Raw genomic sequence first — 26,262 nt, 5'->3', positions numbered from 1 at the left:
AATAATCCAATTAAAAACATATATGGGGTAGAGACACACTGTTCTGCCGGTTCCAGTGCGTCTCCACCTCTCTATTCTGAAAATGGGGGCACATGACGCTAGTCAGACTCCAATCCTTTTTACTGTAAAACCTTGAGCTTGAGTAGGTTTTTTTAATTCGCTTCAATGAGATTTCACAACTGATTGACAGATCAACCTGTTCCCCTTCCAGGTATGACCGATGGAAATGCTTTGCTGTAGGCAGCTAGTGTGCTCACAGCCATGCATGGCTCCCAGAATGTGTAGTGTTTGTGCACCATCATTTCCTGCTCTTTCTTAGTGCCGGCAATGTTGGCATGCAAATGCTGAAGACGTTAGGAGTGGTGTAGATGGTAACAAGCTTTTCAGCATTACATCCAGAGCAAGGAAGGGCTTTCCTGTGGCTTGTGTTGTACTTTCATAACGACTGGATTTAAGGACCTTGTGGTCCATAGCTTAAAGGCTGTTTGAGTCACCACATATGGTTTCTGCTTTCTGGACTCACAGGGGTAGTCCGTTCATGTGGTTTGTCTGATGTAAATGCTTATGGGTCCCAACTGCATTAATATCCATTGTCCATAGGAGCGGAGGCAGTTTTGGGCGAGTTTCATGTGAGTGTCAAGGATGGGGAAATGGTGGGGAAAGAGTGTGGGAGAAAGAGAAGGGGATGCCCCACCCACCTTGCCTTTGGGCCCTGCTGGCTGCAGGCATGAGGCCTCCGACATATTACCCCTGAGTACCGATGCCAGGTCTCCGGCAAACAGCCGGAGACTCCGGCCCCGCCCCTGCTTTTCTCACCTCCGGCCAGAATTGCCCCCATGTTGTTTAATCTCCGGCTATTGTGGACTCCCAGGAGCGAGGAGCCAGTCATGCAGACGCCAATTTTCCCCTTGCTTCTTCTATCTGCTTTGCCTCCTCTCTCTCTCTCTCTCTCTCTCTCTCTCTCTCCTTTGCATGCAGACGTGCACACCTCAGGGGAAGGACTCCATTTGCCTTCCCAAGCACCACCTCTCATTCTCATTGGCTGCCCCTGAGGCCCAATGAGAGCCGAACCCAGGCTTCTTCCGTGGCGTGGAGCAAATTGGAGCAAGTAGGAGGTGAGTTGGCTGGCTGGCAAATGCCCCGGCTTTGAGGGTTTTAGGGAGTTCTAGCTGCTCTAGAGCTGATGAGCAGCTGTGGCCGGGGAGCAGTGGCATTCCAAGTGCAGGCAATAAGAGGATGACACATCGGGCGCTGCCTCTTTTCCAGCTCCAGCTCACCCAGGATAGCGTCCCACCTTCCCCCCCTGCATTTAGAGGCATCCTCTCTCCCTGTCCTTGACTTCCCTCCCCTTTCTCCCCTCCCCCTTTGATTTCTTTGTCTGTTTATTTATTTATTTTTATTTTGCGTGAGAAACATTGGTATTTCTCTCCCTCCCCCTTCTCTATCCCCCCTTCCGCTTCTTTCCCTCACTGATCCCAGGGCTCCCTCACCTCTTCTCTTGCATACTTGGGAGCCTTTTTCTCCCAAGCACCAGCAGCCTGTAGCAGACTCACTCTCTGCTCGGGGTGGAGATACATGGGCTGGTGAAACCAGAAATTGCTCTCCACCCTTTCTTTCTTTCTTTCTTTCTTTCTTTCTTTCTTTCTTTCTTTCTTTCTTTCTTTCTTTCTTTCTTTCTTTCTTTCTTTCTTTCTTTCTTTCTTTCTTTCTTTCTTTCTTTCTTTCTTTCTTTCTTTCTTTCTTTCTCTGTAAGTGTTCATTTACTCAGAAAAACTTGCTGCAGCCTTGTGCCCCCTTTGGGAACCTCCTATGATAGTTACTTCCAAGAAAGCATGTTCTTCCTCCAGGATGAAGACTGCAATCCTAAACATGCTTGGGTGGGAGAAAGCCCACTGAATTTCGTGAGGATTGCTTTGGAGTAACTAGGCTTGGGATGGGCTTTAGAGTCTTTTCCTCTAAAATGAATTGGGTCAACCAGAAGAAAGACTTCATCTTATTTTTCTGTTCTAAACATCTCAGGGCAGAGACCTGTCTTTTTTGCTTGCTATAATCTGCATTAATTATTATTTATAATCTGCAATCGCTAGGGGCATTATCAGGGGAGGTTGAGCCCTGGGTCTTTTCTGCTAGACCCAGATCTGCTACTCCCCACTTTTTAAAAACACATGTTTATTTTTATTTTGCTCATAGGGCAGCAAACTACAGTGCCAGTGAGATCCCAGGCTGCATACACACCGTACATTTAAAGTGTGCGGCTTCCCACAAAGAATTGTGGAAATGTAGTTTACCCCTCACAGCTAAAATTTCAAGCACCCTTAACAAACAACAGTTCCCAGGATTCTTTGGGGAAGGAGAAACATGCTTTAAATATATTGTGTGTACACACACTATTTTAATTTGCCCAGAAGCACTGTATACATTTATGCAGATTGTTGCCCAGAGTTTTTCAAGAACTTAGCAACAAGGGTGTAGTCGTCCAGGGTCTCGGGGAGTCTTAGATGCCTTACTTTTTTGGGAGCAGGGTCTCAGCAGAATCCCTGTGTTTCCAGCATTCTATGAGCCAATCAACATGACAGGGGAGTGTGTTAGCCACTTAGAAGAGTCTTCTAACATGCATCCTTGTCCTTTCCTGCTGATTGGAGCCAATCAGAGTAAAAGGAGGTAAGTCACTGAGCAGACTCTTCTCAGTAGCTAATACACTCCCCTTTCATGCCTATAGGCTCCTAGGGACCTCTGTTGTGGAAGAATGCATTAGCAAGGATCTCATTCTCAACCCAGCAGCAGAAGAGGGAAAGGTGGGAGGGGTGTGGCAGTGACTTTCATGAAGGGACCCTGCACTCCTGAATTTGCCACTGCATTGCTGCTAGCAACACCCTTGGCCATTATACAGCAGACGCAAGTAACAGTCTCCCAGCCCTTTTGGCTAAAGGGTGGGGTATAAATGCCTTAAATAAATAAACACAAAAAGCAGCTACTCAGAGGAAAATTCAGCAGAGGATTAAGGGTTGTTTTCACCACTGCCATCCAATATAATCATCCCCCACTTCTTACTACAAACCAATACATGTCTACTCAGAAGTAAGCTCCATTGGGTTCAATGGTACTTACTCCCAGGTAAGTGTGTATTGGATTGTAGCTTAGTTACAAGCTTTGAACTAACTTCAGCTGTTTAATTGTTTACACATGATCAGGTGTGTAGGTGTATAAATTCCTTTAAAATGTTGTGGGTTTGGCTCTGGTAAGTTTACCACTGGCAACCTTATGTTCTTTTATTTCAATTTTTTTTTTAAAAAAGGAGGGGGCTTTGGTTTTTTTTTTTTTTTAGGCCTTCTGGATGGCTCTGAATTGCAACTCCCCAGGACCAGAGGCATAACTGGAAGTCCTATGGTTCCCTATGCCTGATGTATTCCTTCCATGTGTTAATTTTTTTTTGTTTTGTTTTGGTATTGGGGCCCTACTTGTTAGCTTCTAGAGGAAACTAAAGCAGCTCACAGCAAGAAATAATGCACATCCAACTCACATTTAAAGTGCATGACTTCCCCCAAAGAATCCTTGGAAGTGTAGTTTCCCCCTCGCAGTTAGAGTTCCCGCCACCCATGACAAACTACAGCATCCATCTGTGCTCCCATCTAACATCTCTGCAACACTAAGCTCCTTTCTTCCTATAATGGCCTGGCCTGAGGGCACGTAAACCCTTCTTGCCAGAAGCAAGTAAGCTAGATTAAGTGTTCCCTAAAAGTGTTGAACTATGACTTGGCAGACCAGGGTTTGAATCCTCAGACAGCCATGAAGCTGACTGGGTGACCCTGGACCAGTCACTGCCTCTCAGCCTCAGAGGAAGGCAATAGTAAACCACCTCTGAATACCGCTTACCATGAAAACCCTATTCGGGACCGACGAAGGCAGTCCATTTCCATTTTGCATCCATGCTCCCTAAGCTTGTGAGAAGGAATGACCTTGTCACTTCAGCTGGACTTGGGAACACCCTCTTTTAGGTAAGATTTCTATTTTAATTTCCAATCAGAGAATTTTTTTTTTAATTGTATGCTCCAAGCAACTGTGGTTGATACTTAATGTATCATGCTTAATGACATAATTAGGGCCCACCCATGACATCACTAGGGCCCACCCTGTGATGTCACTAGAGCCCGCCCCATGATGTCACTAGGGCCCGCCTCGTGATGTCACTAGGGCCCACCCCCGTTTTCTCAGGTTTTTGGATGGTTCCGACCTGGCAACCCTACCCCTGAGGAATAGTGCCTTTGCCGGAAACAGGTTCCCCGTCCCTGGTTTATAAGGTACATTTTTGGAGCATTATAGACTGCAGAGGATTTATTTATTTAGCCAGATGTTATGTTATGTTATGGTTTATTTCTAGGCCGCCTTTTGACCAAAAGGCGGCTTACACACAAATAGAAAAACACAAATACAAAATACAAATAAAAACAACACAATTTACAAAAATTCAAGCCAACAAAATCCTAGCATTTCTAAAAAGCAACAATATGCTTCTAAAAAGCAAAATATGCAGTCTATCTCAAATATTTTGATTTTTTTTAAAAAAATCAATAGTTCTGCAGACTCTGAGTAAAACTACAAAGTGGAAGGCCCAATTACACCGCTGTAATACTGCTCCTGTCTGCTGCATGGCTCCAGCTGTACTCAGTGTTAACAGGTCTCATCCAAGCCCAAACACTCAAGCCACTTGTAGGAGGATTGTGATGCTATGCAAAACTGCAGCTTGTGTTCTCAAAACTGCATGATTGTGGCATCTGATATCTGATAGAGCTCTGTTCTATAAACATACAAACAAGCCTCTTGTGTTGTTGTTTTTTAACGAAACAACTAAAGAAAGCCGCATGAGTGCTGACTGACTGCAGACAGCAGGAAGGAGCCTTGTGCATTAAGAGTAGTTATTTCTTCCTGATAGTTGAAGCCCTTTAGGGCTTTAGTGTTGACACTGATGTTGTGGATGCTTGTGAAGAAGCAGCAGCTGCCTTATTCCTAGGAAAGTAGTATACAAATGTGGGGATTCCTTTTGTTGCCAAGTATTCCGGATGAGACATTCTGTTGCATACCAATTAAAACCTTTGGTCGAATATCCAGTGCGAAGCAACGTACATATTGTTTGATTGGAACTAAATCTCTAAGTGGTTTACTGCAGTTCAGATTCATCAGTTTGGTGTTTTTCACACTTTCTGCCTTTAGGGAACCTCATTCTACATCAGCTCATTTGTAGAGGAACCTATGTACGATTGCCATGAAACCCCAAGTGCACGGCAGGGAATTCTGTATGTATTCTAGGGCACATACATGGTTCATCTGGAGCAGAGGCTAGTGCTATTGAGCCAGAGCTCGAACTGAGATGTTCTCCTTTAGTGCACAGGAGAAAGTTGTAAGTGGTGAACAAGCTTCTTTTCATGAAACACCTTGTTTCATTGAGAAACTCTTTATGAGCTTCCAGGAGACAATTTGAAAACTTCCACAATTCTCTGTCCACCTGAGTAAAATCTCCTTTGTTATGCAAAGAAAGCCATGAAACGTGTGGTGGCCTTTAATCATGGGCCACAGGAAAAGCAGAAGGAATAGCATTTCAACCTAATTTAGAAGAAAGCACAAGGTTTGTTTTTTGTTTTTGTTTTAATTAACAAACGGATGGTGATCTTGTGACCGACACCTGTATCCATGCCAATGGAATGATTATATAATGGTGTTGAATTACAAAATGTATTAGCTTTTTTATATGATATACAGCAGACATGTATCTTAGTTTTGCCAAAGGTGGACTTGACAGATGGGAAGCATAATACAAAATAGTTATTTAAAGACATGTTATGCAATACCTGCCAGAAACAGTCTTGGTATCTGTTAACATTTTGCATCACAGAAGGGAGACTCTGCTCATCAACTTTTGCTATCTCCATTAGAAACATTTAACCATCACTCTGGCCAACAATGGGAGAGGAAACTTTACATTTGGTTTCTAAATTTGTACCGAAACCTGTGGAATTCTGTTGTAATACTGCTAAACTATCTATTATGTTTCTGAAATCCTAGGTTTAGGCTGAAAATCTATACACTATTTATCTGGGATTAAGTCCCATTGAACTCTGATTTACTTTGAGTAGACATGCATAGGATTATGCTTTGATTATTTTGTTACCTGTAGAAATACATTTAATGGCAGTTTTACCATATTGCACAAATGTGTTTTTATAAAATATATTATATTGTATACAATAAAGTCACATCAAAACAATGACTTGTTTCTTAATCAGTTAAATTATCAGAATTAGGGCAGATTAGAATCCACCCTTCACAGCAAGTGTGCATTGAAATGCATTTGGGAAGGGTTGTAGCTCATTGGAAGAGCAATGGCGTTGCATGCAAAAGACCCCAGGTTCAATCCCTGGCATTGGAAGCATCCCATGTCTGAAGCCTTGGAGAGATGCTACCAATCTGTATACCGAGCTTGATGCACCAGTAGCTGACTCAGTATACAGCTTCTTATATTCCTAAAAGGTGGGGGAAACCCTCTTTTCCCACTTCCCAATCCTTAGGTGTTGTGATCTTGTGTATACACTCCTACAGCATTATTACTGGTAGGGTTTTTTTATATAGTGGAAGTAGAACTAGCTAAAGGTTAAACATTTTTATGTGAATATTTTCACCCAATTTTATTTTTTGCTTAAAGATTACCTGCTCAGAATCCATGGTTCTCAAATTTCTTACTAAGGACTTCCACTAATGGAATTTGTAACATGCTTGAGACTCCCTAGACAGCCTTACTCATTGGCTGAGATGTTATCATGTTATATTGTCCCAGTATTTGCCGCAAGCATTTTTTAAAATAAAATAAAAATAAACATTAGAGAGCAAACTTTTGAATGGGCCAGTTTGAGAGTAGGGAACAGACACTCCCATAGGAATTAAGAGCTATTATGAATGTATCTTCTTTCCTTTTCATGTACCTTTGCTAATGCACATTTTTGGCATCGCGCAAGCAGCTTTTTCTATCTTAAAATCTCAGAGTTTGTCCAGGGAAAGATCTGCCAAAGGGACTTGGTGCAAAATATTCCATTAAAATGATACTGAGAATTGCAGAAAGAATTCAGAAACCAGAAGCTTTTCTTTTCCTAAAGAGGCTCTATCTTGGTTTTTCAAAACATACCTGTTCTCCTCCTCTGGAAGTCAGGCTGACAACATATACTCTGAATGGGCGATTTTAAAGGAGGGCTGGATGGCTTGTGGCCTGACAGATGTTGTTGGACTCCAACTCCCATAAGTCCCAACTAGCATGACTAATAGTCAGGGATAATGGGAGACAAAATCCAGCAACATCTGGAGGGCCCAGTGGTTTCCCACACCAATTTTAAAGTTTGCAGTTTTTCTACTAGAACATACAGCTCATTGCATCCTGAGTGTTCCCTTTCCTTATAACAATCTATTTGTAGTTGCCTTGACATGTCACAAAAAGTGTACTCTTATTATGGATTGGTTGAATTTGTAATTTATTAATGGTGTGCTGAATTAACAGTGTTTGCAATTTGTAACTTGTGCAGTGTTTGTGGGGGGAGTTTGAACACCTCTGCAAACTGGGACATGAAGCTGGATTGTTATAAGGAAAGAGAACACTAAGGATGCAATCCGTTGAAGTAAACCTAACTGAATACAATAGGACTTGCTTCTGAGTAAACATGTACAGGATTCAAAGTTGCTTAGAACATGCTGGCTTAGTTATTGTCCCTCCAACACTGACTGACATCATTACAGAACATGGACAGAGCTTACTGCCAAGCAGGTGGAGCTGTATTAAACATAAATAGCTCATGTGTGCCTGTGTGTGTGTGTTGTGAGATTCAGTCATGAAGTAATTAGGAGGATGGCATGAAGATGCTTACTGATGAAATTACACTGAGGTGTGCATGTTGGATGTAGCTCTTGGTTTAACTGATATATTGACTTAACCTCACTGAAACAAGAGATACCCCGCAAATTCAGATGTGATCTGATCTGATCGGCACCTCCTGGATTAGATCTTAGTTATCCACTGGCTTTTGCTCCTCCCACATAGGGTTTGGTTCAAAAAACTTAGAAAAATGCATGTAGAAAAGCAAAATGTGTTTTATAATACATATTTAAATGCAAAAAATGTTTACGCAGAATTTTTTAAAACGTCACAGATGAATATGGAAATGGTCTGGAATGGACTTGTGGGTGAAAATCTGCAAAGGTGATATGGACTAGAAATAGACTGATTCACTCATCCCTACCTGGTTTCTAGACATCGAGGTACTTTTGTAATGAGCCATGTTTGGGGTTTGTGTTTAGAGAGTCAGGGAGAAGAGAAAGCTTGGGAGTATGGAATGTTAAGGTAAAATGGAAGGGGGGAGTTGGAGAGTGCATAGAATGACCACATTCACATCATACATTTATACCACTTTAAACAGTCATGGCTTCTCCACAAAGAATCCTGGTAACTGTTGTTTTTGAAGGGCACTGAGAGCTATTAGGAGACCCCTATTTCCTTCATAGAGGTACAATTTCCAGAATTCTCGGGGAAGAGGGACTGACTATTAAACTACTTGGGAAATTGTAGCTCTGTGAGGAGAATAGGAGTCTCCTAACAACTCTCAACACCCTTCATAAACTGCCCTTCCCAGGGTTCTTTGAGGGAAGCCATGACTGTTTAAAGTGGAATAATAGTGGAATAAATGTATGGTGTGAATGTGGCTAATGACAGTTGGAGTGGTGGTAGGAATTTGGGCATTTGACAGTTGAAGAGAGCGGAGGGTAGAGCCAATTAGCTGGATGAGAATGGGTTTGGGAGATTCCTAGTTCAGATTACATCCATTCCAGACTTCAATTTATTGTGTTTCCTCCACATTATTCCTGAAATAAATAACCTTGTTTAGGCAGTTGTTAGTAAAACCCACACTTAAAGCATTTGAACACTTATGCCAATACCTGCGTGCTGTGTTAGCACAAGAAGACTCTTGCACCTTTAAACATGATTTCAGGCCTCTTCAAGAATAGACAACCTAGCAATATATTGGACTGAGGGAGATGTGTATGATACTTTGAATCAAATAATGCGTATCTCTCAGTCTAAAATATTTCCTGCTTCCTGTCTTAGACTTACTTTCAAATGGCACAGCAACTGCCACTTACATGCATCTGGGTCTTAAATTATACTAATCTCTGACATTTGATAGAGGCAAAACAAAATCAACTGAGAAATTACATTTTAAATTATTTTGTCCTCTCATGCAACAACCAAACAGGCTCTTTAAATTTTAAATAAAATCTCCCGTGTTTGAGTTTTGCATGCCCTATTTCATGCGATAACAACAGCTTACTGTTATTATTATCAACTATACTTGTTTGCTTTCAGGTATCTCCTGAAAACTGGACTTTTTAAATAGGCCTGTTAATAAGAATTTTCTTTTCCAACCAATTCAGTACTTATGGATGCTTATATTATCGTTGTTAACAGTGTTTTTATTGTTTTTTTTAATTCTGTCATGTTTTTGTATTTTGTAATGCTGCCTCAATATACTTTTATGAAAAGTGTGGCTTATATATTTTTAAACAAACAAACAAATAAATAAATAAATAAAAGTATATCTGTTGCCCACCCTTTACCCAAAGTTCGCAGGGTTACAACAATTTTAAAATACAGCATTAAAAATAACTATCAACAATCTAAAAACACAAAATAGGGTGGGTCCTAAAAATGTTTGTCTTATGTGTCAAAGAATAGAGAGGTGCTTTTACCTGAAACTGCACAGTGAAGTTGCCAGACTCACCTCAGTGGGGAGGGAGTTAGAATAAAATCATAGAATAGTAGAGTTGGAAGGGGCCTATAAGGCCATCAAGTCCAACCCCCTGCTCAATGCAGGAATCCAAATCAAAGCATTCCTGACAGATGGCTGTCCAGCTGCCTCTTGAATGCCTCCAGTGTCGGAGAGCCCACTACCTCTCTAGGTAATTGGTTCCATTGTTGTATGGCTCTAACAGGAAGTTTTTCCTGATGTCCAGTCGAAATCTGGCTTCCTGCAACTTGAGCCCATTATTCCGTGTCCTGCACTCTGCGATGATTGAGAAGAGATCCCGGCCCTCCTCTATGTGACAACCTTTCATGTACTTGAAGAGTGCTATCATATCTTCTCTCAGTCTTCTCTTCTCCAGGGTAAACATGCTCAGTTCTTTCAGTCTCTCCTCATAGGGCTTTGTTTCCCCTGATCATCCTTGTTGCCCACCTCTGAATCTGTTCCAGTTTGTCTGCATCCTTCTTGAAGTGCGGAGACCAGAACTGGATGCAGTATTCAAGATGAATTCCACAACCAGGGGTCTCCACAGAGAATGCCCTCCATCTTGTGGGTGGTGGAACTACCAAAGGCCCCCCTCTGCTGATCTCAACACCCAAGAGGCTATGTAGGAAAGGAGGCGATCTTTCAGATATTTGGGATCCAAGTAATGTAGGGCTTTAAACACTAACATGAGCATCTTAAAATTGGCCCAGAAATGAACTGGCAACCAATGCAGCTGTTTTAAAGTAGGGGTTATATGAGTTCTAAAGGGAACCCCAGCCAGTAATCTGGCTGCTGCGTTTTGGATCAGTTGAAGTTACCGAGTCATCTTCAAGAGCAGCCCCACGCAGAGCACATTGCAATAATCCAATATGGAAGTTACCAGAGCATGGAGTACCCCTTTTGGACATCTCTGTCCAAAAGGGGCTGAAGCTGACAAACTATATAGAGCTGGAAAAAGGCACTCCTAGCCACTGAGGCCACCTGAGCCTCCAGTGACAATGTTGGATCCAGGAGTACCCCCAAGCTGCAGACCTGCTTCTTCAAAGGGTGTGCAATCCCATCCAAAACACGCCTTCTCCCCACCTCCTGGTCACGAGAACTCTGGACACATAATGCCTCTGTCTTTTCAGGATTTAGCCTCAAATTATTGGCCCACATCCAGCCCATCAGAGCCTCCATGCACTGGTCTAGCACCTCAGCTAACTCTCCTGATTCAGATGGAACAGAGAGATAGAGTTGGTTGTTATCTGCATATTGATTACACCTCGCTCCAAATCTCCTGATGACAGCTCCCAGCGGCTTCATATAGATGTTAGTATGGGGGATAAGATGGAACACCACAAGTCAGCTCCCATGGTGCTGAATAATAGCTTCCTGTAACTACTTTTTGGAAGTATGAGCAGAACTGCTGAAGCACATTGCCCCCAACCCCCACTTCCTTGAGATGCTCCCAAAGGATACTGTGGTCCATAGTATTAAAAGCTGCTGAGAGATGAAGGATGAGCAGGGTCAAACTCCCCTTGTCTCTCTCCTGACAGATGTTATCAACCAGGGTGACCAAGGCAGTTTCAGTGCTATGGCCTGAAGCCAGACTGGAATGGATCCAAGTAATCAGTTTCCTCCAAGTGTGCCTCAAGTTGGACTGCCACCACCCTCTCAAATAACCTGCCCACAAAGAGGATATTTGGCACTGGGAAATAGTTTTTTTAACACTTCCGGGTCTTGGGAGGTCCTTTTAACAAGGGATTTTCTTCCACCTCAGTCATAAAACCCAGTATAATGGAATGGCTGCACTATGTAAGGTGCTGAACTTGAAATATTTTACCTCGGTTCATTATTGCACATCAGTTTGTGGGAGAGTTGCTAATAATATGGTGACAACCAGAGAAAGATATGTAATTCTGGGTATTAGTATTTTGTTCTGATGGCCAAAGGGGTTACAGAGAATGTATTTCTTGGTGGAATCACATGAAAGCAGGATAACTGCTAATTTACTCAGGCAAAAAGACAGCGGCGCTTCTGTAGCTGTAGTTTCTTTCAAATAACCTTTTTTGAAAGACAGTGCTTACCTTTGGTGAGTTCTGCTTCCTTTCGTTAGGGTCTGTTTTTCCTTCTCCCAGTGTTATAGTCTCTTAACTAACTGTCAATTTTGCTTCCATGCCTTTGAAAGCAAAATGGAGTTAAAAGAAGTGAGGTATTACTGTGGACTAATCAGAGGAACTTGCTTTTATGACGAGAAAGGTGTTCCTTGGACACCACCAAGGCATTACCTTCTAGTACGAGGGGATCAGGTAGTGTGACCACAGCAACATATATTCGATACTTTAGTGAAACAATATTTCTTGCACTATATGTATTCAAATCAAGTTTTGTTTAAAGTGGGTGGGCTTGAGTAAATACATCACTTAAAAAACATGTGAGCCAAAGCTTTCAGGCTCCTGCTTCTAGTAGTACAAATTCATTTTTGTATGGTATAAGGTGGATAATGTTAGCTAGCCTTTTTGACATGGCATGTCGTACAATGGATAAAATTAAGTCATGACCAATTTTGAGGATTGCCTGAGCGCTTATATCCTAGCTTGATAACTGAGATCATCTGAAAGAGTGATATTAGTTGGCCCTCATGTTTCAGAAGCTTAACTGGTCTCGACTAGAAGCTGGGCATTTAGTGTTCCTGGTCCCATGCTGTGGAATACTTTTCTAGCAGAGATTCAACAGGCATCCTCGCTTCTAACTTCAAACTACTTTTGAGGAATTATTTATGTCAACAGGCCTATTCATTGGTTTATTTATGATGAACCAGTCATTGTTATGATTATTCTGTATTGTTTTAATTGTATTTTATTCTTCTGTCATTTTGTTGTTGTTGTTGTACCCTGCCCTGATGTTTTGCGTGAGGGGTGGCCTATAAATATTTTTGTAAATAAATAAAATAAGTCTCACTTAAAAGCAACGGAACCAAATTGCACATTCATGCTCGTGTCCTATTGAATTCTTAAATAATTAGTAGTAGTTGGAACTTAAATAATCCATCGCTCCAAGCCTATCTACAGACCTGAACTGACCACTGGCTTTGGTCTTGGGTAGGACAGCTACCTTGAGCCTGCTTGCTACTTCTAGGAGCCTCCAAAGCACAGTGTGGAATCAGTGATGAACCTCTGCCCTTCCCTCATTTTAGACTGGGGCAGACATCACAACTGCATTCACCAGAAAAGATGGCATTCTCCATTGGTGAGCTGGCAAGCACATTTGTGGGCCCTGCACCTACATGGCTGCTGGTGTTGATGTTTGTTTGCCATGGTGCAAACATTTCTCTTTACTCTGATAGGAAGTATCAAACCTCTTTTAAAATAACTGTTACTATGTCTGCTTGTTTTTTTTTAACTTTTCTGCTGCATTAGGTGAAATTCCTTGTGTACATTGTAATCATCAGTTTACTTTCATTTTGCAGAAGAGAGAGTTTGATCTGGACAATCTCAGCAAATCAGAACTGCGGATGCTTCTGAGTGTTCTAGAAGGGGAGCTGGAAGCACGAGATCTTGTGATTGAAGCTTTAAGGGTATGTTGGGGTGTGTTTTGTGTGTGTGGTTAGGTTTTCAAATCTGGAACATTAAAATATTCTAACTGGGCGAATTTGCTGTAATATCTGTTTTAAAAACCCCAAACAAAAATAACTCAGTGATAGATAGGTGTTGACAGGTGGGATGGTGAATAAAGTAAAAGTAGATAATTTTCCACTACAGGTGTACACAGGAAATGGAAGAGAGGTTCCAACAGACAGTATCCAACAATCTCTTTCCATCAGCACAAGGATTTCCACTTGTGCAACCAGACTTCACATCTCATGCCCTCCCCAAATCTTCTCCAGAGGCGGAAACCCTGAAAAGTTTTAGGGGGCGTGCAAGACAAGGAGGATGGAAGTTCCGCTGCACAAATAGAAATCCTTGCACTGATGAAACAAGTTAGTTGCATAATGCAAATATGCTTACATCTTAATGCACTCTTTATGATTGCATTTTCTTAATTTTTCCTGAACCAACACAAATAAGTACCCTATTAACCCCTACCCTCACAGACTGCACTTCCTCTTTATTGCCCTCTAATGGCTCAGTAATAGGCAAAAGGTCTCAGGTTCAATCTCTGTCATCTGCAGTTAAAAGGATCGGCTAAGTGGTGATGGGAAAGACCTCTGCTTAAGACCCTGCTGAGCTGTTGCCAGTCAGAAAAGACAATACTGGGCTGCCTAAATAAGGTAGCTACTTCTTTTCCTCCCTACCCACCCCAACCCTAAAATTCTAATGCAAGACAAAATAGGTATCAGAGAAAGGAATGTTTAATGTAAAGAGAAGAGACAAAGGGAGTAGCGAGGAAGTTGGGTTGTGCTTATGGATGTTCAACCTGTCCTAGATGGGGATACACTCCCCCTGAAGGAACAGGTTCGTAGCTTGGGGGTCCTTTTCAATCCATTCCTGTCTCTTGAGGCTCAAGTGCCCTCGGTGGCACGGAATGCGTTCTACCATCTTCGGTTGGTAGCCCAGCTGCGCCCCTATCTGGATAATGATGACCTCGCCTCAGTCGTCCATGCTCTGGTAACCTCGAGATTGGACTACTGCAATGCACTCTACGTGGGGCTGCCTTTGAAGACAATTCGGAAACTACAGCTAGTGCAAAACGCAGCAGCCAGACTGCTGACGAGGACCAGACGGTCCACACATATAACACCTGTTCTGGCGTGTTTGCACTGGCTACCTATTTGTTTCCGGGCCAGATTCAAAGTGCTAGTTTTGACTTATAAAGCCTTACACGGTGCGGAACCACAATACCTTGCAGAACGCCTCTCCCACTATGAACCTACCCGCTCACTACGTTCAACATCTAAGGCCCTCCTCCGAGTCCCGTCCCATAGGGAAGCTCGGAGGGCTGCTACTCGATCCAGGGCCTTTTCAGTAGTGGCCCCTGAATTATGGAACAGTCTTCTCGATGAGGTGCGCCTGGCGCCTACTCTTCTATCTTTTTGGCGCCAGGTGAAAACCTTTTTATTCTCCCAGGCATTTTAATTTTAATTGTTTAATGTTTAGTTAATTTTATATCAAGTTGTTAAATGCTTAAGTTGTCTTTTTTAGGGATTTTATCTGATGTCTATTTTATAGTATTGTATTTTATTCCTTGCTGTGAACCGCCCAGAGAGCCATTGGCTAAGGGCGGTATAGAAATGGAAATAAATAAATAAATAGTTAATTCACTCTACAAGTTTTGAGAAAGTTTTTCCCTCACCACAAGTGAATGGCAACCAGAGCTTGGAAATTTACTTTTTTGAACTACAACTCTCATCAGCCCCAGCCAGCATGGCCACTGGATTGGGCTGATGGGAGTTGTAGTTCAAAAAAGTAACTTTTCCAAGCTCTGATGGCAACTATTTACTTATGTGCGGGAGAGGAAATGTATTTGGGGATACTGCTGGGATGAATGCTAAGCGGCCAGATTGGTAACAGGTACCAGACGGTTCAAACATATAAAACCGATTCTGGCATGCTTGCAATGGCTGCCTGTATGTTTCCGAGCTCAATTCAAGGTGCTGGTTTTAACCTATAAAGCCTTACACGGCTTAGGACCACAACACCTGATGGAACGCCTCTCCCGACATGAACCCACCCGTACACTACACTCAACATCAAAGGCTGTCCTCCGGGTGCCTACTCCGAGGGAAGCTGGGAGGCTGGCAACAAGGAAGAGGGCCTGCTCAGTGGTGCCCCCCAAATTATGGAATGATCTGTCTGACGAGGTGCGCCTGGCACCAACACTGTTATATTTTCAGCGCCAGGTCAAGACTTTCCTCTTCTCCCAGGCATTTTAGCGTGTGTTTTTAAATTGCTTTTTAAAAAATGTGTTTTTAAATTTGTATATTTGTTTTTAATGTTTTTTATTGTTGTAAACCGCCCAGAGAGCTTTGGCTGTGGGGCGGTATACAAATGAAATACATACATACATACATACATACATACATACATACATACATACATACATACATACATACATACATACATACATAAATGAGAACTTTGCCTGTGGTGACTCCAGCCACTGAAGAGTAAGGCTGATCCTTCCTGCATAAGCCTGACTCTGCAAAACCTCACCCTGGTTTATCGTTCTAAAGTGTGATGGAATCTTGGGAACTGCCGTCTTAATGTATAAATAGATACTTCTTCACAGGAAGGTTCTACTAATATCTGAAAAGGTTACTATGAATACATAAATCTATTTGCCATATTGGTAAGCTGGCCTGGGACCTGCATATTAATGACTCCTTCTATCCACTGCGATCTTCACTCTACTTCAAGTGCCAGCATTCTATTGTACTAAACCAACTAAGGTTCATAGCAAGCACTTCTCTGTTGCAATTTCAGTCTACCTGACTTCCTAATGAATCCTTCCAGAGCCTGATACATTTACTGAATACTTGTTTGTATTCAGGACAGGAATGGTGGCATTCTTGTTTGGGCACCAGTTCAGTCACATGATGTGATTTTGTTGGGCTTTCATCTCTCAGATTTATTGACTTTTAATTTTATGTCTGCAAAAGAAAAAGAAAATCCAATAAAAAAATCACAACAAACTTGAAAGTACATTAAGCCCTTTGCCAATGAGCAACCCAGTTTGTAGTTGCCTCAAACTTCAGGATCATCAGGATGAAAAGTGATAATTGTGTGTGTGGTTTATTGTTGTGATGAGATTGTTAATAGTTTTAAGTGTGTGTGTGTGTCTTGCTGTTGGAAACTTATGTTTGTGTGCTTATTTGTGAAAGCAATCAGCTTGGCAGGCACACCAGACAATGCCTTCTTGGTGGTGACCCCACCTCTGTGGAATATGCTTCAAGTGAGTTCAGGCTAGTGGGTTCTGAAAGCATGTCTGTTCTCTGCTGCTCATTATGGAATGATTTTAACTGGGCTGCAGATGTGCTGCTGCTGTTTTTTTCTGTTTATATTGGGTTGAATCCAGTGGTGTCACTCAGCTGATGGTAAGACTTCCATCAACAGAATAGGGAGGTAAACAATTTTCACAAATTCCTCTCTCCCCTTGCAGCCCTCCAATAACCCCTTAAATCAGCTCTGGAGGTCCCCTAATCTTCTGGGGTAAATTTAGGGGGGCTAGGGGCTGCATAAGGGAGAAGGAATTTCTGAAAATTGCTTTCTTCCCTCTTCTGCTGACAGAAGGCTTACAATCAGCTGGGTGACACTGTTGGTTACAACTGACCTGAGTGTTATTTTTAAGGTTTTAGGGTATTTTAAAGTTTAAGTTTTTAAACTGCATTATATTGTTACCATATGCTATGTTTGCCACCTGTCTGAGGAGATACTCTTAAAAGCATGATGAAAATCGATTTTCTGTCTATCCATCAATCTACCCAATGTGACATGTAAACAGTTTAGTTTCTCTTATACATTAGTTGGATTAGCCTATTTTTCTCATGACAGTTGCCACAAGCAGACTAGAGATATGTTGCAGGAACGGTGCGTGCTGTGGATAAAGAGCATCTAAGCATGAAAAATCCAATGTCAAAATGAATTCCCATAAGAGTAGCCATATTAGTCTTCTGCAGCAAAACCAGCAAAGAATCTTGTGGCACTTTTAAAGACTAACATGTTTACTATGGCATAAACGTTCATGGTCTATAGTCCACTTTATCAGATGCAAAAGCCATAAACTATCAGCAATGCCCATCTGCACACTACATAGGACAAATAGGCCAGTCTCTACACAGAAGAATAAATGGATGCAAATATGATTCCAGAAATGGCAATATTCAAAAGCTAGTGGGGGAACATTTCAACCTTCCAGGACATTCTTAAAGTGGCTGTCCTGGAGCAAAGGAACTTCAAACTGAGACTGCAGTGTCATACTAAAAATGTTAGTCTTTCAGATGCTGCAAGAGTCTTGGTTGCTTTTACTCAAAAATTAAGTGCATGCACCCACTCAAACTACTGAGCCTGGTCATTGTATACAATAAGCAGTGTTAAAATATTGATTGAACTGCAGTTTGCTATTCATGGCCACAATTCTCTGATGGAGGCAAATGAAGATAAAATGGGTGGTGGGAGAAGAGCCATGCATGCTGCTCTAAGTGCCTTTGAGGAAAGCTAAGATAAAAATATAGCTAAAATATAGTAAAATTAATGTGCCAGATTTTCCCACCTCTCCAGTTCCTCTCTGCCTGTTGTGTCACATACTCTCCTCTTTGTACTTGTGCATGGATCATATAAGCTATGGGTGTAAGGGGGCAGAAAGCAGCTTGTACAACGCCTAATAGGTGCCTGTGCTTACCAGGAGGCCTGTCTCATGCCCTGTGAATCTAAAGTAGTATTTAACAAAGCAAAGGTTGTAGGAACTAGTTGTGAGAAGTTCCTTTCAGTGGGGAGTGGAGAGAGCTGGATGGGAGTGTGAAAGGCATGCATATGCATGAAGTGCTGAATAAGATACTTTCCAAATCAGGTTTGCAAATGTACTAAATGTGGTTTTATTAGCAGCAGGTGTGCAAAGCATGCTTCTTGCAGATTTTATTATTACAGTTGTATACTGCCTTTTCTAGCAGTATGAATGACTGCATTGTTGTTTGTTCATACATTTATTATTATTATTATTATTATTATTATTATTATTATTATTATTATTTTAGTTTATCTCCTGCACTTCCTCCAGAAGGAGCCCAGGTCAGGAATATATAAATGTTGTTGCCATTTAGTTTTCATTCTAGTCAGTCAATTGTATGTTTGACTGTATTATTAACCAATTGCATTTGGATCAGGACCCATCTCTAACAAGGGCAAGTCTTGTATCAAGTATTAACACTACAAAGTGATCCTTGCTGTAGCCCTGCACCAATCCAAACATTCAGAGATGTTTGGAGAACTGTTGCTTTCTTACGTTACTTATTAGGCTTCATGTTCTATGTGAAGATTAACGCATACTTTTTTCATAGTGGTAGATGTTCACATGCAGCAGTATTTTGGGGGCTTGATCAGGTGTATTACCAGTGCAGCAGCTATGCACAGACCTGGAGAACTGCTGCCAGTCAGTGTAGCAAATACTGAGCTACATGGACCAATAGTATGACTTCTTTCTGTGTTCCTTCATTCCATTACCTATTTATTTATTTATATCCCACCCTTCCTCCCAGTAGGAGCTTAGGGTAATGGACTGAACTATGGAAGGCATTTATACCCATGAGAGCCTGGAGGGGGGTATATCCTGGAGTCTGTTATTCTCTGTTGGACCCCTCCACATACGAGTGCTGCACGCCCTTTGGACTGGATTAAGCCCTTTGTTTTGATGTTTACAATGGATAAATACAGTGGCTGATGCCCTGTTTCCTTGAGTAATTAAACCATTAACTGCTCAAATTGTTTTAATATCAGTTTTAGCTGGGACTGTTTGCTTAGGTTGTTGCTTTTTCTTTTCTAATTTCTCTTTGCCTTTTTAAAAACTTAATAGGTGGTAGATGAGTATTTGCCTAAGAAAATAAATTTAGATTTCACCTCATGCTCTGTCATGCAGATAATAAAGAGAAAAGAGAAAGAGACTGCGCTGGATACCTTTTCATATATGGGAGCACTTGAGTTTAGAATAAATTGTATCAAGTTCTAGGAAGTCACCTGTTTTTATATTTATTGTAAAGTTAACACTAGGGGAGTGTTTAATGGAAGGTTTCAGTATAAATTGCCTTTTGGAAGTAAGAATCTTTTTTTTTAAGCAGTCATAATGCTGAGGAGGAAAAGAATTCTGTTTGTAAACCATAAAGATAATCATTCCTTATGTATAAATAATAATGTCCCCACTGAAGCTGGAGTTATGCTCACCAGCTTGTGGTCCCAGATGTGGATATGCTTTCATATTTGCATCAAAAAGTGTATCCAGCCAGTGCAGTGGAGCCCAAGTGAGCTTGGCAATGCATATGTAAATATGCATGCAGATGCACAAATTAATCTACATTCAGTGTACAATGTACTTCCAGCTCCCTCTCTGGATTGAGGTGCATTTGTCAAGAATCTCCTTATTTGGACATTACCTTTTTTCTTACGCAGAATTGTCTAGTAAAATTCATTTTCTTGAGTCACAACAGACTGGAAACCATTCAGAGTAACTGGACATGAATGATAATATTTTTGTTCACATGCAGGGAAGAGATTAGTAGAGATAATGGGAAATACCTGTAAACATCAGATCCAAAGTAACTAAGGTGATATTGAAACCAAGCCTTTTGGTTGTTTAGAGATTCCTATCAGAATTACAAGTTTAGAGGGTATAAACATCAGCAGGGGGATCTCTTGCTGAGATTATAGCCCAAAAAAGACAAGCAACTGTTAGAATTTAATCTGATAAAATGCTGTTTCAGCTTTGCACATAACAATGAAAATGGTCCTTACAAAATATATTGTATTCCATATTTGGTTATGTTTCTCTGATGTGACATGTGTATAACTTTCAGAGTGCACTAAGGATCTGTAAGTGAAAAAGGAATTGTATACATAAGACATTGTATGTATACAATATGCTCTCTCTGTATATAGTATGCTCCGTGTTTTACAACTAGCTTGCATTATGTTTAGTTTTAGATGCCATATGAGCTAGAAAAATGTTCACATAGATTAGGCAAGAAGAAAGGTTTTATATCTGTGCTTCATGGTGGTAGGAATGATGGGAATATTGATTTTTCTTGTCTCAATTTAGGTTAATTCATCATTTACCTTATATCCAAAATATGGGATAACTAGGCCCACCTGTGATCTGGTCAGAGTCTGTCTTCCATAACAAAGCAGCATCTAATATCAAGCCTAATATCAAGACGATAAATAGAGATAAAACACTATCTGAACTAAGAAACTTCCAGAGTAGCATTGTCACGCAGTCTCTAGGTAGTCCTGAAATGATATCAGCCACATCATAGCAATTGAGGGTGCATGCATGAAAATGATCCACAAATAGTCCTACAGATTCTTTCTCTGAATACATTTTAATTAATCACACCATAATCATATCATATCCATATCATCAGCATTTTGTCCAATACTGATAATACAGGTTTCCTACAAACCATAGTTTGTGAAGACTGATCTTTTTGCCCAGGCTTTCCCTGACACACAAGACTAGACCCTGTTTTGCATGTTTGAATTGTCTGGATTTTTGTTTTATTTTTGTTTTATTTTGATATGTTTTACTGGTTTTAGATTGTGTTTTTGTTATAATGATATATTGTTTGTTTTTAAGATTGTAAACTGCTTAGATGTTTTTGAAATATTAAACAGTATATAAATGCTTTTAAATAAACAAAATAAGGGTAAAAACACAGGAAAGAACATGTCATTGAATCAAGGCAGAACATTATAGGAAAGAGAATGAGAAATTATTATAAAATGTTAATGAAGACTTAGCAAAATACTGAATGGCTTATAGCAAGCCAAAGAAAAGTTGTTATATCATCACAGACTATATCAAGTGAATCATTAAAAGAGGACATTATCAAGGAACAATGTATTTCCACAGGGCATGCCATATGACATTCTTTTTGCAAGAAGTTGTGTTTTAAAAGAAAACATTCTAACATTTAAAAAAACTAACAGTTAGGATACTGACAGCCTTCACAGAAAAAGGAAGGAAGGAAAAAATAGATTGAAGTTAAAACACAGCTTGAAGTGGGAATGGACTAGCTAATACAGTACAGCTTTTAAAATCCAGTATTAGGATAACTTCTCTTTAGAAATCTGCTACTTTTTTTATAAGTGCTTCCTAAGGTTCTGAAGCAATAGCCAGCAAAATTATGGCTCTCACTCATCACTTATGAAGCCCAGTAACTATGTGATGTAGATTATGCTTGTGTAAAACAGTTTAATTCTGGGTCCCCAACATGGTTCCCGTGGACACCATGGAGCCCCCTTGGTGCCCACCAAGGCCCTTGCTCTCCCAATTTTCTTAAAAACTAAATTTTGGGGGTTTTATGGTTGTTTGGGAGATGGTTGCCTGCTTTTTGGTCAGTATTTTATTTGGGGGGGGAATGGTCTGAACATCACCACCTTCTGTACAATGGGTATTTTGTGATGCCCTTGTTGGAAGTGGGGCAAGAGCAACCCCTGTTTTGTTCTTTTGTTTATGTTCCAGAAAGCCCTCAACAGTTTCTTAGATTTTCAGATGTGCCCCAGGGTCCAAAAAGGTTGCTTTGAGTGCTTTGTAGCTAAAGCTCCTAAGTGGTCTGTATAATCAACGATGGTCACAACAGCGATAAATAATGCAATAGCCACTTCAGGCACAAAGAGATATGATTTACATGTATAGGCCAATGACCAAATTGTCCAACAAATTTTTAATAGTGTTGTACTGATCTAGGGTGGAACAAAGACAGGAGAATAGGGACTCAAATTGAAAGGAAATCAGGCCACCTGGATGGCAGCAGTTTTGCTGAGACATTACACTGGCAAGCAGTTGACAAAGGGGGACATGGAAATAAAGAAGGCACCAGATTCTTTCCCCAACCAATTATGAATGCTTGTGTCTAATGAAGGGAAGAGCTCCTCAATGTTACCTTTTCAAAAATGGGTGACTGTCCTCCTGTCTGGTTTGTCTAATCTCAATGTTACAGCTGCCCTTAACAGATGTATAGTTCCTCAACAGCAGAAGATATACCCAAACTTACACTGTGGATATTTATTTTCTGCGTTTCTTTCCCACTTTTCTACCATGATGGAATTCAAAAGCAGCACACAGAGTGTTTCTCCCACCCAGGCATTGATCAGATCCAGACATGCTCAGTGTCAGCAACGTGGCTGCTTGCCAGCAAACATGAGCAGTTCTTAAAATTGAAGATTCTAATAGATATTTTCTGTAAGGCAACTCAGATTATATGCAGGAAGCACATAACCCCTATTTTGAAGGAATTGTACTAGCTATTGATTAATTCAACACAATTCGATGTATTGGGTTGTATCCTATCATAAGGACTTGTTGCGCAACAGGTTGTACAGTCTGTTTGTGAAACAAAGTTTCCAGCAACCTGCTTCTGCATTCTCCTTCACGACATGTCGCTGGCACAAAACATTTTGCCAGTGGAACAAGTATATCCCAAGCTGTTGTCTGAAGGCACATGAGGCCACCACCTTGCTGAAGCTAAGCAGGTCTGGGTCTGGTCAGTGCCTGAATGGGGGACTGCCTGGGAACCACATGTATGCCGCCTTGGGTTCCAGGGTGAAAAAAAGGCGGGATATAAATGTAATAAATAAATAAATAAAATAAGTAAAGTATATTGCTAAATGACTTTAAGTTAGTGCTACATTGGATACAACTCACTGCTTTGAACCTTTACAATATATTTGGACCCCAGATAGGCCCCGCAACAAGGTGGGAATGGGAAACCTGTAGCCCTTCAAATGTTGTTGGATTCACAACTCCTGTCAGCCCAAGCCAGCACTGCAATGGCCAGGGATGCTGGGAGTTAAAGTTCAACAATATCTGAAGGTCACAGATTCACATCCCTGTGTCAAGGTTCTGGGTGACATCCCTTTGCAAAATGCCATCTGTTGAGATAAGCAGCAGTATCTTTATAGTGGTGGGTCCAGTTGCCTAGAACTTCCTCCCTAGGAAGTTTCGTCATTGCTGATCCCAGTTTTCTTTTAGGGGGCAGGCTAAGACATTTCTGCTTAGGAAAGCTTTTGATCTCCCATAAGAGTCTAATGTTAGTTCATTCTGCATTATGGTCTAATATTGTCATTTTATTGTATTATATATGGCTTTTTAAAATGTATGTTTTAATTATTGGAAGTTTACCTGATGTTACAAAAATATTAACAATAGTAATAGTCTTTTTTGGCCACATGATCTCTGCTGTCAGCGTTTGGATGAATACATAGGACATGGGAGCCATCATGCCAGTTATTGGCCAGTGACAACTCAGGTATATGTAGAGGTTGGAACATATGCATCCATTATCTTGGAAGTTGCTGTGAATTGCAACCATGATCTTCTGACTAACATGCTGTACAGGAATACCCCACATTAACGTACGCAATGGGTCCAGAGCGAGTACGTAAACCGAAAATGTACTTAAAGTGAAGCACTACCTTTTTTCACTTATTGATGCATATACTGCACTGCAATCGTCATATACGGGCATAACTGATGTAAATAACGCACTTATAACTAAAATAAACACAGTAGGCCTTATTTTAAGAAAAAGTTTGTAGTTGGAAACTGATCGGGCGGTGGCGTCATGCCGTTAAGTGTCCGTTCTTGTGAAGCAAGCGTACGTAAACAGGGGAATGGTGCTACACTTGCGACTACGGACATATTTACAGTATGTCCGTAGTCGCAAGTGTCCGTAAAGTGAAGGTCCGTATAGCAGGGTATTCCTGTATTGCAGTAAGCTGAGAAAATTGCCAGAAGCATACATAGAAGCAGAAAGCACATTCTCAGTGGGCTTACATTCTCTGTATCAAAGTGCATAAGGCATGTGAACACTGCAACAATATCATTGGCACATGATATTGTATCATGATTCACCGCCGCTCTTGTGAAGAGTACTTAATCCAAAATGCATTGGGCTTGTTTGGACATCTAATCAAGTTTACGTTTTAAAAAATTATTAATATTATTTATTAAATTTATATCCCGCCCTTCCTTCCAGAAGCAGCCCAGGGTGGCAAATGAAATTCTAAAAACACTCTAAAACATCTTAAAAACAGACTTTAAAATGTATTAAAACAAAACATCTTTAAAACCATATTAAAACAAAAAGTCTTTTTAAAAAAGCTTAAAAAACATCTTAAAAAGCAATTCCAACACTGGAAGACTGGGATAAGGTCTCTACTTAAAAGGCTTGTTGAAAGAGGAAGGTCTTCAGTAGGTGCCAAAAAGATAACAGAAATGGTGCCTGTCTAATATTTAAGGGAGGGAATTACAAAGGGTAGTGCCACAACACTAAAGGTCTGCTTCCTATGTTGTGTGGAACGGACTTCTTGTCAAGATGATACTGCAGGAGGCCCTCACCTGCAGAGCGTAGTGATCGACTGGGTATATAAGGGGTAAGACAAACTTTCAGGTATCCTGGTCCCAAGCTGTATAGGGCTTCGTATACCAAAATCAGAACCTTGAATTTGGCCCAGTAGCTAATGGGCAGCCAGTGCAACCCTTTCAGCAGCAGGGTGACATGCTAGCAATACCCCAGTGAGCAGTTGCACTGCTGCATTTTGCACCAGCTGCAGCTTCCAGACCAACCTCAAGGACAGCCCCACATTCAGCGTATTACAGTAATCCATCCTGGAGGTTACCAGTGCTTGGACAACAGTGGTGAGGCTATCCTGGTCCAGAAACAGCTACAGCTGTCTTACCAGCCAAAGCTGGTAAAAGGCACTCCTAGCCACTGAGGTCACCTCAGCCTTTAATGACAAAGATGGATCCAGGAGCACAGCCAGGCTATGGACCTGTTCTTTCAGAGGGAGTACGACCCCATCCAAAGCAAGCAACTGACTAATTATCTGAACTCAGGAACCACCAATCCACAGCACCTCTGTCATGCTAGGATTCAGACTCAGTTTATTGGCCCTCATCCAGCCCTCCATCGAGTCCAGGCACCAGTCCAGGGCTTGAAAGGCCTCTCCCAAGTCAGATGTTACAGAGAAATAGAGGTGGGTATCATCAGTGTATTGCTGATACCTCGCCTCAAATCTAGTGATGATCACTCCCAAGGGCTTCATATAGATATTAAACAGCATTGGGGACCAGATGATACCCTGTGGCACCCCACAGCACAACTGCCAGGGAGCCAAAAGACAATCACCCAATGCTATTATCTGAAAATGACCCTGAGGGTAGGATCAGAACCACTGTAAAACAGTGCCTCCGATACCCATCTCACCAAGTTGGCTCAGAAGGATACCATGGTCAGTAGTATCAAAAGAGATCAAGTAAGAATAACAGGGTCGTGCTTCCCATGACCTTCTATCAATAAAGGTCATTGACCAAGGCTGATTCAGTCCCATAACCAGGCTTGAACCCAGACTGGAATGGGTCAAGGTAATCTTTTTTTTGGGGGGGGGGGAAACCCCAACAGTTGGATTTGTTGTTAATTTCAATTATACCTGCTTCAGTCGTTCTTGAAATGAAGCCTAAGTTATTAAAAGTCATGGCTTGTGCACATGACAGACTTCTGCCAAAACCCAAACTAAATAGAAGTCTCTTGGGAAACAGCTCAAAGATAGAATCAAGTTTAAAAAGGTTACAGCAACTAGCAAGGGAAATTACTTTGCAATTTCTTGTTTGATTTCTAAAATTGAAAGCTCTCACCTGAGAAGTGTCCTATAGCCTATATGCAGGCATTTGAATGTATTGACCTTAGTTCAGCTTATTCAGTAGCTAGAAATCAAACCAGCAATAAGAGATGGTCTGATGACTTCCCAAGCAGATACTAAAA

At 41.2% G+C, this 26,262-nt stretch overlaps 1 protein-coding gene across 1 annotated transcript in view; it reads left to right on the top strand.

Moving 5' to 3' along the window:
* Positions 1-26,262, top strand: part of CTTNBP2 (cortactin binding protein 2) — a 123,655-nt gene that overhangs the window by 4,921 nt on the left and 92,472 nt on the right. The window contains 1 exon segment of the mRNA XM_061640072.1: positions 13,267-13,374. Within this exon segment, the coding sequence (XP_061496056.1) occupies positions 13,267-13,374 (108 nt within the window).

This window comes from Rhineura floridana, chromosome 8 (assembly GCF_030035675.1).
Source record: "Rhineura floridana isolate rRhiFlo1 chromosome 8, rRhiFlo1.hap2, whole genome shotgun sequence".
Classification (NCBI taxonomy): domain Eukaryota; kingdom Metazoa; phylum Chordata; class Lepidosauria; order Squamata; family Rhineuridae; genus Rhineura; species Rhineura floridana.
This window is presented reverse-complemented; position numbering and strand designations above follow the sequence as displayed.